This window comes from Dipodomys merriami, unplaced genomic scaffold, assembly GCF_024711535.1.
Source record: "Dipodomys merriami isolate MVZ:Mamm:240054 unplaced genomic scaffold, mDipMer1.0.p SCAF_3, whole genome shotgun sequence".
NCBI lineage: Eukaryota > Metazoa > Chordata > Mammalia > Rodentia > Heteromyidae > Dipodomys > Dipodomys merriami.
Window position 1 is genome coordinate 16,399,669 of NW_027204492.1, and position 14,466 is coordinate 16,414,134.

Sequence of the window (14,466 nt, forward strand, 5' to 3'; positions counted from 1 at the left end):
GATATCAGGATAGGTAACTCCAGTGTTCTAGGATGAATTGATTTTCCAAGCCTGCTTCTTGTCACCATGGCCTCTCTGCCTGCCCTTACAAGTTCTTTCAACTCTTACCAAGACAGGCTGGCTCAATTAGGTAAAACAACTTGGATCTCACTTTTTTGGGGGGAGGGGAAAGCTATTACTATGAAATCCCTCCCTCCCACCATTACCAAAAGGTAAGTTTCTGGGAAATCACAAATTAGTCTTTTTTTTTTTTTTTTGTCGGTTTTGGGGCTTAAACTCAGGGCCTGAGTGTTGTCCCTGAGCTCTTCTGCTACTATTTTGAGTCACAGTACCACTTCTGATTTTCAGGTGGTTCATCGGAGATAAGAGTCTCATGGGCTTTCCTGCCTGGGCTGGCTTCGAACCACGATCCTCAGATCTCAGCCTCCTGAGTAGCTAGGATGATAGGCATGAGCCACCGGCACCCAGCCACAAATTATTCTTAAATGCACTTGTTCTCCTTCACCTACTATGGCATTCGTTTGCCTCATAGCTAACCGTTTTTATGTCACATTGTCACTAGTGAGAATTCGGTATTGGCAGGGGTCAGGAGCCAGCCAATAGATAGCCCTTAGGTAAAAAAAGTGAAAAAGCAAAGTGACCATCTCCTAGAGCATCTTTTGTTGCTGTTGGTGGTGGTGGTCATGGGGCTCTCTCTGTTTTTTTTTTTCTTTTGCTTAAGGCTAGCATTCTACCACATTGAGCTAAGGCTCTACTTCATAGGCAGAGTTTCCTGCCCCAACTGGCTTTGAACCGTGATCCTCCGATCTCAGCCTACTGAGTAGCTAGGATTATAGGCGTGAACCACTGATACCCAGCTTATCCCTCTTCTGGGGGGCTTGTGATGGCTGTGGAGCAAATAAGGAGCCGATTCTGACTTCCTGGGGTTAGAAGCAACTTTGGCTCCCACACTATGGGCTGCTGGCAGAACATATCCTCAGTCGCATTCTTCAGCCCTGCGACACACAGCGCCATGGCACCAGTGCCAACAAAGGCCCGGCTTCAGTCTCCACTCCCAGGCCCTTGTGTATGGCCGGCTGGCTCAGAGTTTACAAAGACACCAAACAGCCAGAAGAATCAGGGTTTATGTTTCCTTTCAGTCTTTCACAAACACATTAGTGAGCAGGCTTTTCCTCACCCAAAGAGGCATAAGTAGGTACAAAAGGCACGTTTTTTTTTCTTTTCTTCCTTAAACCTCTGCATTTGGGATGTTTATTATCTATTCATTATAGTTTTATTTGGAGCCAGCCATGGTCTTCTTGGGCTTGTGAAGTAATGACGCTTTCTGTTTGTGGCAGTGCCCATGATTTCACCATGATGAACACATTTAAGTTGTGTTCCACTTGTTTACAAAAATCTTTGGCCAGCACATTGAGGCACTAGAGGAGATGGAAAACGCCTTCTTGTTTTGTATTAAGAAAAATGCCAATTCCCAAAGAGCGATCTGTAGCTTGTGACATTGGAATTGGAGTTGAAATGACCTTGTGCATTCAAATCATGTAGCATCACTCCTAGGTTGAAAGTGGAAGGTTGCTGACCACATTTGGTTTCAGTAATAGGCTGCAATGGAGAGAGTACCCAGTTTTGTGGGAAGTAATCCCCCTTTTGAACTGTGAGTCTGAGATCTCAGTGTCCTAGTAGCTACGATGATAGGTATGCACACTGGCCCCTGACTAGGAATCATTTCTTAAATTGCCCGAGGAAAAGTCCTCCTACTTACACAGGAATAGCCCATCATGGCTAAATGCCCTTCCTGTCCAAGCTGGCTTCAAACCGTGATCCTCAGGTGTCAGCCTCCGGAGTATCTAGGATTACTCAGCACTTATTGTTTAAGGGACTCTTTCTTCCTTTTCTGGAAAATGCTGGAATTCTGAGTCTACAAATGGCATTTGGGTAATGACTGAGGATGAGCACTGTAAATACCCAGTTTTTTGGGTATTATCTTGTATGTTTTTACCTGAATCAAAAGAGGTACATTTTTTATTTTAAAATAAACTGAGGCCCTCATATTGGAAATGGGAAGTTTATCTTAATATCAAAAATGTTTTATTTAGCCAGGCACTGGTGGCTCATGCCTATCATCCTAGCTACTCAGGAGGCTGAGATCTGAGGATCACAGTTCAAAGCCAGCCCAGGCAGGAAAGTCCATGAGACTTTTATCTCCAAGTAGCCACCAGAAAAATGGGAAATGATAGTGTGACTCATAGTGGCAGAGAAGGAGCTCAGTCAGGGACAGTACCCAGGCCGTGAGTTCAAGCCCCACACGTGACAAAAGAACTTGTATTATTAATATTTCATTATTTGAAAAGTCACTACAATTCCTAGAACATTTTCATTTATATTTTCCAAGTATTTTTTTCCTCAAGGATCTTGAAGGGAAAATAAATAATGGGTATACCAGGATTTTACTGACTTCTGGTTTTGACTCAGAAAAATCCTAGGCATATCCCAGGACACCTTGCTTTAGCTTGTTGGTTACTTACCCTCATCTTCAATTTGTTAGCTAGATGCTAGCTCAGAACCTTCCAGTGACAGCCACTCACCCTTGAAGAAATGAATAATCCAGGGGCTGGGAAGGTGGCTCAGTGGTAGAGTGCTTGCCTTGCATGCCTGAGGCCCTGGGTTCAATTCCTCAGCACCACATAAGCACAAAGAAAAAAGCCAGAAGTGGCGCTGTGGCTCAAGTGGTAGAGTGCTAGCCTTGAGCTGAAGAGCTGAGGGACAGTGCCCAGGCCCAGAGTTCAGGCCCCATGACCGGACCCAAAAAAAAAAGAAAAAGAAAAAGAAATGAATAATCCATAGAATGGAAGATTCCTCATTGGATTTTCTTGCTGTAGAATAAAATATTTTATCTAGTCCTTTCATATTTTAGAGAATAAAGGCAATTTGATGTCATAGAAATTTATATAAAAACACAAATTAAGAGATGGACCTTGCCTGGCATGGTTTATGCTTATGATCCCGGCTTACCTGGCTTACTCAGGAGGCTGAGATGTGAGGATAACAGCTCAAAGCCAACCCAGGCAGAAAAGTCCATGAGACTCTTATCTCCAATTAATCAGCAAAAAGCCAAAAGTGGAGGTGTGGCTCAAATGGTTAGAGTATTCCCTTGAATGAAATAGCCAAGTGAGAGCCACAATGCCCTGAGTTCAAGCCCCCATATCAGCAAAAAAAAACAGGGCTACATGCATGACTCAAGTGGAGCACCAGCCTTCATACCAAAAAAAAAAAAAAAAATCAAGCCAAAACTGAATCCCCAGGTTCAAACCCCAGTATTGGGGGGCAGGGGAGAGTATTGTTTCTTAAAAATCATTCAAAATGAGACTGATTACTCGAAGCTGCACTAATAATGCTTTTCCTTTCTTGTGGTACTGTTCTTCCCCAAACCTCACATTAGATGCCATGCTGATGGTGGCAGAGAGGCTCGAGGGTCCTTTCAACATTGAGTCGGTCATGGATCCTATCGATGTGAAGATCTCTGATGCGATCATGAACATGCAAGACAATAGCGTGCAAGTGTCCCAGAAGGTAATGAAGACCGGAAGTTGGGACAGGAGAGGGAGGCCCCGCCCCCCCCACTTGCCATGTGACTACCATGATGCATCTATACTTACTTCAATACAGGTTTTCCAGGGCTGTGGACCCCCAAAGCCCCTCCCAGCTGGACGGATTTCTCGTTCCATCTCCGAAAGTGCCTTCAGTGCCCGCTTCAGACCTTATCATCCAGAGCAACGTCCGACCACAGCAGCTGGCACTAGTCTGGATCGACTGGTGAGCACTTTGGTGGGGAATGGCCATGTGTAGTGGCAAAGAATAGGAAATATTTATTCCCAAATGAATGTTTCGTTGGGAAGCTTAGCTGTGTGGGTCTTACAGGTGTGACTTCTTAAGCAAATTGATAATAGAGATGGCAGAAATTGTAGCCCAGAAAATGCCTTGATCAAGGAAGTGGGATATATTAAGCTTCATTTCTGGATTTCTCTTTATTTCACATTATATTTCTTATGTGCCTGTCACTAGGCTAGACACAGGAAGACTCCAATGAAAAGATCCTTATTCTCAAAAGGCCCCATAAAGGCTGAGTGGTGGTGGCTCACACCTGTCATCTTAGCTACTCAGGAAAGTGAATTCCGAGGATCTTGGTTTGAAGCCAGCTTGGGCGAGAAAGTCCATGAGATTCTTCTCTCCAATGAACCACCAGAAAACCAGAAGTGGCACTGTGGCTCAAAGTGGTAGAATGCTAGCCTTGAGCAAAAAGAGCTTAGGGACAGTGCCCAGGTCCCAAGTTTAAGCCTCAGGACTGCAGCACCCCCCCAACACCCCCAAAAAAACTTTAATAAAGGGGGAGAGGTAAATGATCGGGGTTTCTTAATATCAGATGTTATGTGCCAAAAAAAGAAAGGATAATAGAATATAGATATTACTTTGTTACTTTTAGGGGCCCTAAAAAAGACAATGGTGGTTGTCTTCTGGAGGAAGAGCCTTAATGGGCAATCCCAGAGTGGATAATATATAAGCTTGATTCTGACTATATAAGCCTTGGACAAAGAGACTGTCTTATCATAGTGTCTACTGGGCATTGCACCTCAGGTGGTAATTGAAATGAGAAAAAAAAGTATATAGAGGGGTTATTTCTTTTTTTTTTCTTTATTTCTTCTTTTTTTTTTTTGTCGGTTGTGGTGGCTGAACTCTGGGCCTGGGCCCTGTCCCTGAGCTTTTCTACTCAAGGCTAGTGTTCTACCACTTGAGCCATAGCTCCACTTCCGGCTTTTTTCTGCTTATGTGGTGCTGAGGAATCGAACTCAGCCTCATACATGCAAGGCAAGCACTCTACCACTGAGCCACCTTCCCAGCCCCGGGCTTATCATTTCTTAAGTCAGGTAATAAATACATTTCTGTGTGTATGTGTGTGGCTAATTGGAGGTAAGATTCTCAAGGACTTTCATGGCCAGGCTGGCTTTGAGTCTTAATCCTCAGGTCTCAGCCTCCTGAGTAGCTAGGATTACAGGCATGAGCCACCAGTGCCTAACTTCTAAATACAAATTTGGTCTGCATGTTTTATTTCTGGCTACAGTTGAAAATGAATTGGATACCACTTATTTAGAAATGAAATGATGGAGGACTGGGAATGTGGCTTTGTGGGTCAAGTGCTTGCCTAGCACTCTGAGGCCCTGCGTTTGATGCCTCAAAACAAAATGGGGGGAAAACAAAGAAAGAAATGATCCAAAGATGATCAAAAGGCACTTCCCAAAGTGGTTTTCTGTTGTTTTATATCTATTTTTTCCTATTCTCTTCATTAGGTCACTGATGTCAAGGAGAAACTGAAACAGGCCAAGAAGTTCTGGTCATCTCTCCCTAGCAGCGTGTGTAATGATGAGAGGATGGCTGCAGGAAATGGCAATGAGGATGATTGCTGGAACGGCAAGGGAAAAAGCAGGTCAGCAGGTGTTACACATATTTGCAACCTCTTTCTTCTTAAGCTGGGTGTCCTTGGGGTTGGGGGGGTGTGGAGAGAGGAAGGTCAGTTGTCAATGGAGGCCTTGAGCAGTCATAAGGAAAGCCTACAGATTTCTTAGGCCTGGGGTTTTGTAGTACAGGGATTGAAAAGATCCCAGCTCCTTATGCAGGGTACTGGGTTTGTAGTTCTATTCCATAACTCTGTAACTTAGATAAGTGCCCATTCTGACAGACCTAGACTCTGGCCCTTAAATACTTCCAACACAATGGTTTGCAGAAAGGTCCTGGCCAGATGAGAGAAATAAGACACATGTGCAGGAAATGGGGCTATTAGCATTCATTAAAAATGGCAGCACTGGGCTGGGAAGGTGGCTCAGTGGTAGAGCGCTTGCCTTGCATGCCTGAGGCCCTGGGTTCGATTCCTCAGCACCACATAAGCAAAAAGAAAAAAGCCGGAAGTGGCGCTGTGGCTCAAGTGGTAGAGCGCTAGCCTTGAGCTGAAGAACTGAGGGACAGCGCCCAGGCCCAGAGTTCAGGCTCCACGACCGGACCCAAAAAAAAAAAAAATGGCAGCACTTCCGTTTAATTGTGCTCCATGGAAGTAGTAGAATCTAGCAGGACTCTATGGTAAAATCGCTTTTCCATTTTCTTTTTGCTTTTCTAAATCATGTTGATAGGCTCTTTTCTGCCTTCAGGTACCTGTTTGCAGTGACTGGAAATGGCTTAGCCAACCAGGCTAATAACCCGGAGGTCCAAGTGGACACCAGCAAGCCAGACATAGTGGTCCTCCGCCAGATCATGGCTCTGCGGGTTATGACCAGTAAAATGAAGAATGCTTACAATGGGAATGATGTGGACTTCTTTGATATCAGTAAGGCTTTACATTTTTCAAGTATGAGCTTTATTGTTGGTGGCGACGGTGGTGGTAGTGGTGGTGGGTTTTTTCCTTTTTGCATTTTTTTTGGTGTGTGTATGTGTGTGTTTTTTTGTTTGGTTGTTTTTGTTTTGTTTTGTTTTGTTTTGTTGCACTGGGCCTGCGTGCTGTCCCTGAGCTTCTTTTGCTCAAGCCTAATGCACTACCACTTGTACAACAGCTCCATTTTGGGCTATTTTGGTGGTTCATTGGAGATAAGAGTCTCACAAACTTTTCTGCCTGGGCTGGCTTTGAACTGTGATTCTTAGACCTCAGCCTCCAAAGTAGCTAGGATGACAGGCATGAGCCACTGCTGCTCAATGGCTCACAAACATACAGATACATGTACACCTGTATGTCTATACATGTATACATATATGTACACATGTGTAAATGTGTGTGTATACTTTGTGATCAGAGCATATGGAATGAAATCTCTCTTCTCTTTCTATCGACACAGGTGACGAAAGCAGTGGAGAAGGAAGTGGAAGTGGGTGTGAATACCAGCAGTGCCCTTGGGAGTTGGAGTACAATGCCACTGACTTTGCAGGGAAGAATGCCAATGATAAAGCCGACAGTGCTGGGGCCCATGCCCATGCCCAGCCCTACCTCCTCACTCTCTTCTGCATCTGTTTCCTACTTATGCAGAGAGAGTGGAGATAATTCTCAAATGCTGAGATTTAAAAAAAAAGGGTTCATTGTCAGAAAGTTAAAAGGCTTCAGATATATCACTTTTCTACCATCCTAGTGACTTTGCTTTTTAAAAATGAATGGACAACAATGTACAGTTTTTACTATGTGGCCACTGGTTTTAAAAAAATGCTGACTTTTTTTTCTCTTTCATTTAATGGGAGGGGGGACAGAGGCACTCATACAGAAAGATGCTCTCTGTCCCTCCAAATCATGTTAAATGTGGCTAACAGTTAGGTACAGAACTGTAGTTAGTTGTGTGTTTGTGACTTTATCACTATCGTTTGTTTGTTTGTTTTTTTTTCCTCATTTTGTTTGTGGGTGTGTTTTTTTTCCTCCCAATTATGATCTCACCTTGTTTCTTATGAGAAAACCAGGGTCCTTTCTTGGCATGTAACATGTACGTATTTCTGAAATATTAAATAGCTGTACAGAAGCAGGTTTTATTTATCATGTTATCTTATTAAAAGAAAAAGCCCAACAAGCCGTAAAATTTCCATTTATCCCTGTTATTTTACTAGCTGCCTTATCTGCAAAGAAATGGAAGTGAGATGGGGTTTTTACTGTTATTAATTGAACACAGTAGGCACTTGGACCTTCTGAGCCACTTGTACTTACAATCTGAGCCACTTGTCAGATTGTAGTCAAACATCCATACAACAAGAAGGGTATAACTTTATCACTGGTGACTGCAAGAGACTACAGATGGCCCATTTTGGTTGAGTTGGATTGCATAAGCTAAGAGTACAATGTAGGTCCATTTCTTAAATCTGCTTATACTGAAAGCGTACCTCCTCCGACGAAGAGTCTTGACATAGACAGAAGGCATTCGGGATATACCCATTATCACATGATCGTGCTTGCATTTCAGAATGTGTTGTATTGTTTTTAAACCAGGCTAGTTAGCCAGCCACTGTGTATCAGTTTTCACATCCATGCTGCCCTGCTTTCAGTTTTTATCCCAGTGGCAGCACTGAATGACCAACAGTGGCATCTGGTTCTCTGTAGCAGAGTGAGGCTGATTTCAAACCCAGCCATGTAAAGGAGCTAGCTAGATGCTAGCCAGAATTGGGGTACAGCTTTTGGGCTCAGGGAATAGTTGTCAACTCTCAAAGCAAAGTTTCGGTCTATTATATGTGCATTTGCATTGTTTCTAGATCCCAGTTGTTATTGTTGTTGTTGATGTTGTTTTTCTTCCAAGAGATGTGTCTGAGTCTTTTTCTTGCCCTGCCCACTCTGGTCAGTAAAGCAAAGGACTTGCAGTGATTTGTAGGCGTGTGCTGCCTCTACCAGCCAATCAGCTAATTGTGGGAAGGGGAGAACAAGGTGTCCAGATTTTTTCATTTATTAATGGGGGGAAGGGCAATGGGAGGAGATAGAGCTGAGAAGACCCATCTTATCCCTGACCCTTAGCCACTTGCATGAACTGGCTGGCAATGGCAACGGGCCCTATCTATTGTTCTAGGCCAAAGACTGACAATTGCCCCTTACAACCCCTTTCTTGGTGTCCTTACCAAAAGATAGCTCACAAAACACTGAGAATGTAACAGATTGCTTTCAAGGAGATTCTTCAGAAAGACTAAAATTCTGCAAGTGTCTTCCTATTTTGGACAGCCATGGAGATCCCAACCAATTTTATAGAACCAAAAAACCCTCCAGAGAGGTTGTTTGTGTTATTGTTCACTTTTCAGTTGTAAGAATAATTCTCTATTTTTATATTGAAACATAATTACTTGATAGCTCAGGGTCTACATTTCATTCAGTTTTTTGTTGGTTTTTTTTGTTGTTGTTGTTTTGTTTTATTTTTTTTTTTACACCAAATTCTGCAGAATGATCAAAATGGAATCTTGGGGGCTGTTGTAAACAGAGGCTTGATTTTATTAGAAGTAGCCAGTTATTTATTAAAGCATGATGTTAATAAAATAGGCATATACTGGCTGGTGTGTGTAAGTGTTTTTTTGTTTTTTTTGTTTTTTGTTTTTTAAAGAAAAAAACAAATCACAGAAGACATAAAATTGTGAAGGCACTCCATTTATGTATGAGGAAAAATAGATTATAAGTAGCTAAGTGTGCTGATATTTACTAACTACCTCAGTTGTGAGGAATTTCCCTTTTCACTTAGACTGCTATTACTTTTTACTTGGTAGAAATGAATCTAGTCTCCAAAATATGGCTCAAAGAGTTCTCCCCATAGATCTTGTTAGATTGTTTTTAATTTAAAACCTTGAGCTCTGACCAGCTGTTTTCTTTCAGTCAAGTTCTCTAAACCAATAACATTTTCCGAATTAAAAAATTCTTGAAGGTTCTTCTGGGCTCTTACTGATTTGTTTTCTTTCTTTCTTTGCCTCCCCCTCCCCTGCCCCTCTTATTATTTAAATTATCTCTTGCTTTTGAACTTGAACTATGAAATAAACAAATCATAGATTTTTTTCCATTCAGGTCTTACTGGATAACTCTTGGCTTCTGACCAGCTGGCAGACTTCTCTCTGTTCCCCCCAAAAAAGAATAAAGGCAAGTTGAATATTTTAAAACCTTTAGAGCTTGGATGTTGAGATAAAATAAAAAGCCTGATTAGGAGACCTAACTTTTGCTAAATGAATAGCATGTGAAGGAGTTGTGTTTTATAAAGTCCTTTATAAGTTACTTTTCTTTCAAAGACTTTACCTACTTTTTGTGTCTTAAGACCTTTGAAGAATCTTAGACTTGTCCTTTATTTAAAAATAGTAATTAGCATCTGTTAATTTGATAAAAAGAGGGCTGTGAAGAATTGAATTTCACTGGTAAGCTTTTTATTAGAGTGTTAGATGCCTAAAGGTTTATCTGAAATATAGTCATTTATGATGACAGAACCAAAATTAAAATAGGTGTAGACTGTCTTACACAAACTCTACTTCTCCTTTTGTGTTGGAAGAATGTGTCTATTTGCATAGCAAAAGGCCAATAAATTAATGACAATATCTACTAGAGGACTGTGTATATGTAAAATGTGAAAATATAGCTTTCTGTGTGTATGTGTGTGCACGTGTATGTCAGCACTGCCTTGAACTACTCCCTACCTCCACTTCTGGAAGTGGTTAATTGGAGATAAGAATTTCACAGATTTCCCTGCTCAGCTGGGCTTTGAACCACATGATCCTCAGGTCTCAGACTCCTGAGTAACTGGGATGATAGATGTGAGCCACCAGCTTGCATTCATTTTTTTGAAATTGGGTCTCAATCTGTTTCTCAGGCTAGCCCTGAAATCCGGGGCTCAAACTGTTCTCCTTTGGCCTCCCAGGTAGCTGAGACTACAGGGTGTACACCATACATGGCTACTCTGTGTGTGTGTGTGTGTGTGTGTGTGTGTGTGTGTGTGTGTGTGTGTGTGTGTGTGTGTGTGTGTGTGTGTGTGTGTGTGTGTTACTGAAGATAGAACACAGGGCCTCACACATGCTCTTCTACTTATGTGGTAATACCCAGCCCTTTTTGTTTTATTTATTTTTTAGATAGAGTCTTGATTTTTCCTAGGGTAGCAACTGTAATCCTCCTATTTATGTTTTTTACATAGCTGGGGTGACAGGCATGTGTCATTATGCCCAATTTACTGGTTGAAATAGATAGGAGTCTCATTAATGTTTGCCTGGCCAAACCTCACACTGATTCTTCCAACCTCTGTCTCCTAAGTATCTGGGATCACAGGAGTGAGCCACCATTCCCAGCCACTTTTGACTTTTCATGTATCCAGTACTACGGATGAAACTCAGGACCTCAAACATGCTAGGCAAGCATTCTGTCATTGAGCTTCTAGCCCTATTTTTGACACTTAAGGAATTGTTAGGTATTCTGAGAAATTCACCTGCGGTGCCCTGTCAAGAGGTGAGAAGAGCTGTGTACTTGGCACGAGGGCCAGGCTACCTTGATTACCCCAAACAATCCACCAGCATAGAAATCATTCTCTATGTTACAAAGGAGCGGAAGGTCTGGAAGTTTGGTAACTTATTCAAGGATGACAGATAAGGGCCAGCTGAGAGCCGGTGGCTCACATCTATAATCCAACTTACTCAGAAACCTGAGATCTGAGGATCACGATTCAAAGCCAGCCAAGGCAGGAAAGTTATGAGACTCTTAATTAACCACCAAAACATGGAGCTGTAGCTCAAGTGGTAGAGCACTAGCCTAAATAGCTCAGGGACAGAACCTGGGCCCTGAGATCAAGCCCCAGGACTGGAAACAAAGAAAAAAATCAAGGGCCTGATGGGGAACAGAAATGGGCCCACCACCACCCAAGCCTGTTCATTTCTGATGCTACTTCTCTCTCTCTCTCTCTCTCTCTCTCTCTCTCTCTCTCTCTCTCTCTCTCTCTCTCTCTCTCTCTCTCTCTCTCTCTCTCTCTCTCTCTCTCTCTCTCTCTCTCTCCTCTCTCTCCCTCTCTCTCTCCCTCTGTTAGTCATGGAACTGGAACTTGGGGCCTGGGCACTATCTCTGAGGTCTTTTGGTTCAAAGCTAGTGCTCTACCACTTTGAGCCACAACACCACTTCCAGTTTTCTGGTGGTTCATGGGAGACTTTCCTGTCCAGGCTGGCTTTGAACTGCAACAGATCTCAATCCACCTAAGTAGCCAAGATTACAGGTGTGAGCCACCAGTGCCTGGCCCCTGTCTCTTATTCTATATGCCATCTATAGCACTGCCATGGCCCTGACACCAAACAGAACCTTGGTTTACGTGGCTAACCGTGTGTAGATGGGAGGACTCCAGGGCCATCAGGAGTTAAATCTTGAGATGGTTTGTGACCTATGACCTTGCACAGTGATGCCTTGCTCCTTGGGCTTCCAAGCTAACAGGGTTCAGGTGATCACACGTGGAACCTCTGTGGTATTGAACTGACAATTCTTGAACCGATAGGAACTCAAGTGACCTTAGCCACTCTTTCCAGGACAGCCTCAGATCCTGTGACCCTGTGGGGAAAAAAACCCAGTGGAGTGAGGCGCCAGGCTGGGAAGACTCAACCTGCTGAACACTTAAAGCAAATACAACCTGTTGAGATAAGCGCCATGGTTTATGGAGGGGGGAAAAATCATTCCTGCTTTCATCAGCGGGGGCTGGGGAAGGAAGGTAAATACATCTTTGGATAAATGAGGCTCAGTGCACATGATGAGGCCTTCTTAAAGAGCCCTCAACAAGATTGCATTGTAAAAGCTACACCCAAGTCACAGATTGGACACAAGAGACACACGCAAGTGCTATTGTACTTGAGCCCAGTTCCTTGGGCTGGATTGATCTTACAGCACACTAGATGGAAGACAACTAAAGGACAAAAATCTACTTTTGGGGAAGAAAAGATTTTGACTTGCCAAGCTTAACCAAGAGCCCAGAGCGAAGTCCCAGCAGGTGCTGAACAAAGTGGGAAAGGTCCTGATCTACAATTTCTTTGGACTCTACTGTTGAAATGCCATCTTTTTTTTTTGGTGGTAGGGCTTGAACTCAGGACCTGGGCACTGTTCCTGAGTTTCACTCAAGGCTAGCACTCTACCCCTTTGAGCCACAGCTCTACTTCCGGTTTTTTGAGTGGTTCATTGGAGATGAATCTCATGGACTTTCTGCCCAGGTTGGCTTTGAACCGTGATCCTCAGATCTCAGCCTCCTGAGTAGCTTGGATTGCAGGCATGAGCCACCAGTGCCCAGCATCCAAATAACATCTTGACACAGGGTCCAAGGCAAGCAGCACTGAGGGCTCAGCCTACCTCCAAGTAAAGATTAAGATGTGTGAAGAATCTGCAAAGAGAAACTGAAATAACAGACCTGTCACATTCAGGGGCTAGAGGAAGGGGTCCATTCCTAGAACTCAAGACCCACTGCTCCTTGAATGTCTTAATGACATTTACCTTAATGACTCCACCTTATTCCATGGGCAGTAATTCAAACAACAGGTCAAACCTGCCAGCTGGTAGTAACCCAAACAATGGTAAACAAAATCCCCGGAGAATCTGAATCATGGGGTATGTGTGTCCCATATTATGCTGATGTTCCACTTAAGCATCTGAGGTGCCCCTTGGAGAAAGACGGGCTTTAATTACTTCCCTTCAACACTTGGCTCACAAGGCTGCGTGTAAATCAGGACTCTGGATATCTAAGTGGCCCATCTTGTGTAATTTATGCCCAAGCAAAGAATTGGCAGTTCCTTGTCATATAGAAACAGAAACAAAAAGACATACTCAGGGAACCTAGTCTTTGCTTAGCTCTTGTATGAGCCTCCAAATCCACATAAAACTTGAAGCAATAATAAGTTTACAATATGTCTTTACCTGCTTTCTGCTTGGGAAGGCAAGAGGGAAGATGGAAGATGAGGTCTCTGCCTGGTAGGTCTCACTCCTGAGTTTCTGGTCCAGCAGGACTGAATGGGAGGCAGAGATTTTACCATTTCTACCCGGCACCCAGGTGCTGCTGGCCACAAATCCCTACTTTGTAGATCTTTAGTCTAATCAAAGGGATTTTAGGGCCTGGCTTTTGGATTCAGGACCTGAGGCCTACCAGGGCAGTCATTTGGGACCCTTCCAGAAAAATACTTGGAAGGAACACATCACGTATGTCATTTCAATAGTCCAGCCAAAAGACTGCCCAACCAATATTTGCACACCTCCAAGACACAAAGCTCACTATAATTGGTACTGTATCTGTAGGTAGCTCTAAATATTAGAAAAGACTGTCGAGCCAGGCACTGGTGGCTCATGCTTGTAGTCCAAGCTCCTCAGAGGAGGCTGAGATCTGAGGATTGTGTTTCAAAGCCAGTCCAGGTAGGAAAGTCTGTGAGACTCTTATCTCCAATTAACCACCAGAAAACCGGAAGTGGCCCGGTGGCTCAAGTGGTAGAGCTCTCGCCTTGAGCTGAAGATCTTAGAGACAACACCCAGGCTGTGAGTTCAAGACCTACAACTGCCACCAACAACAACAAAAGACTTTGTGCAGACTACAAAATATACACACAGGTTCTGTTTGCTCAGTCATTAGGTAGCAGAGCCTTTGATGTTGCCATTAGTATTTCCACTAGGAATGGAAGTTTTCAGAAGTGTCTAATGAAAATCTTTGTGGATTCATATATGTTGCCAACACACATTAAAAAAAAATGGGTAAAGAAATGGTTAGTCTTCATTAAGATCTTCAGACACATTTTTCTGACTTCAAACTCACTTTTTATTTGACTGCTTTATTTGTGTTTACTTTTTTCAGTGCTAGGGATAGAATCCAGGGTCTTGAGCCTACTGGGCACATTATCAACTGGGATGCTTTAACACGTGTGTGTGTGTGTGTGTGTGTGTGTGTGTGTGTGTGTGTGTGTGTGTGTGTGTGTGTGTGTGTGTGTGTGTGTGTGTGTGTGTGTGTGTGTGTGTGT

At 43.2% G+C, this 14,466-nt stretch overlaps 1 protein-coding gene across 1 annotated transcript in view; it reads left to right on the forward strand.

Moving 5' to 3' along the window:
• Positions 1–9,036, forward strand: part of Gpc4 (glypican 4) — a 119,825-nt gene extending 110,789 nt beyond the window's left edge. The window contains exons 5-9 of the mRNA XM_070039710.1: positions 3,437–3,567; positions 3,664–3,810; positions 5,340–5,476; positions 6,192–6,367; positions 6,870–9,036. Of these exons, the coding sequence (XP_069895811.1) occupies positions 3,437–3,567; positions 3,664–3,810; positions 5,340–5,476; positions 6,192–6,367; positions 6,870–7,072 (794 nt within the window). The 3' untranslated portion in view covers positions 7,073–9,036. The remainder of the gene's footprint in view (positions 1–3,436; positions 3,568–3,663; positions 3,811–5,339; positions 5,477–6,191; positions 6,368–6,869) is intronic.
• Positions 9,037–14,466: the final 5,430 nt, after the last annotated feature.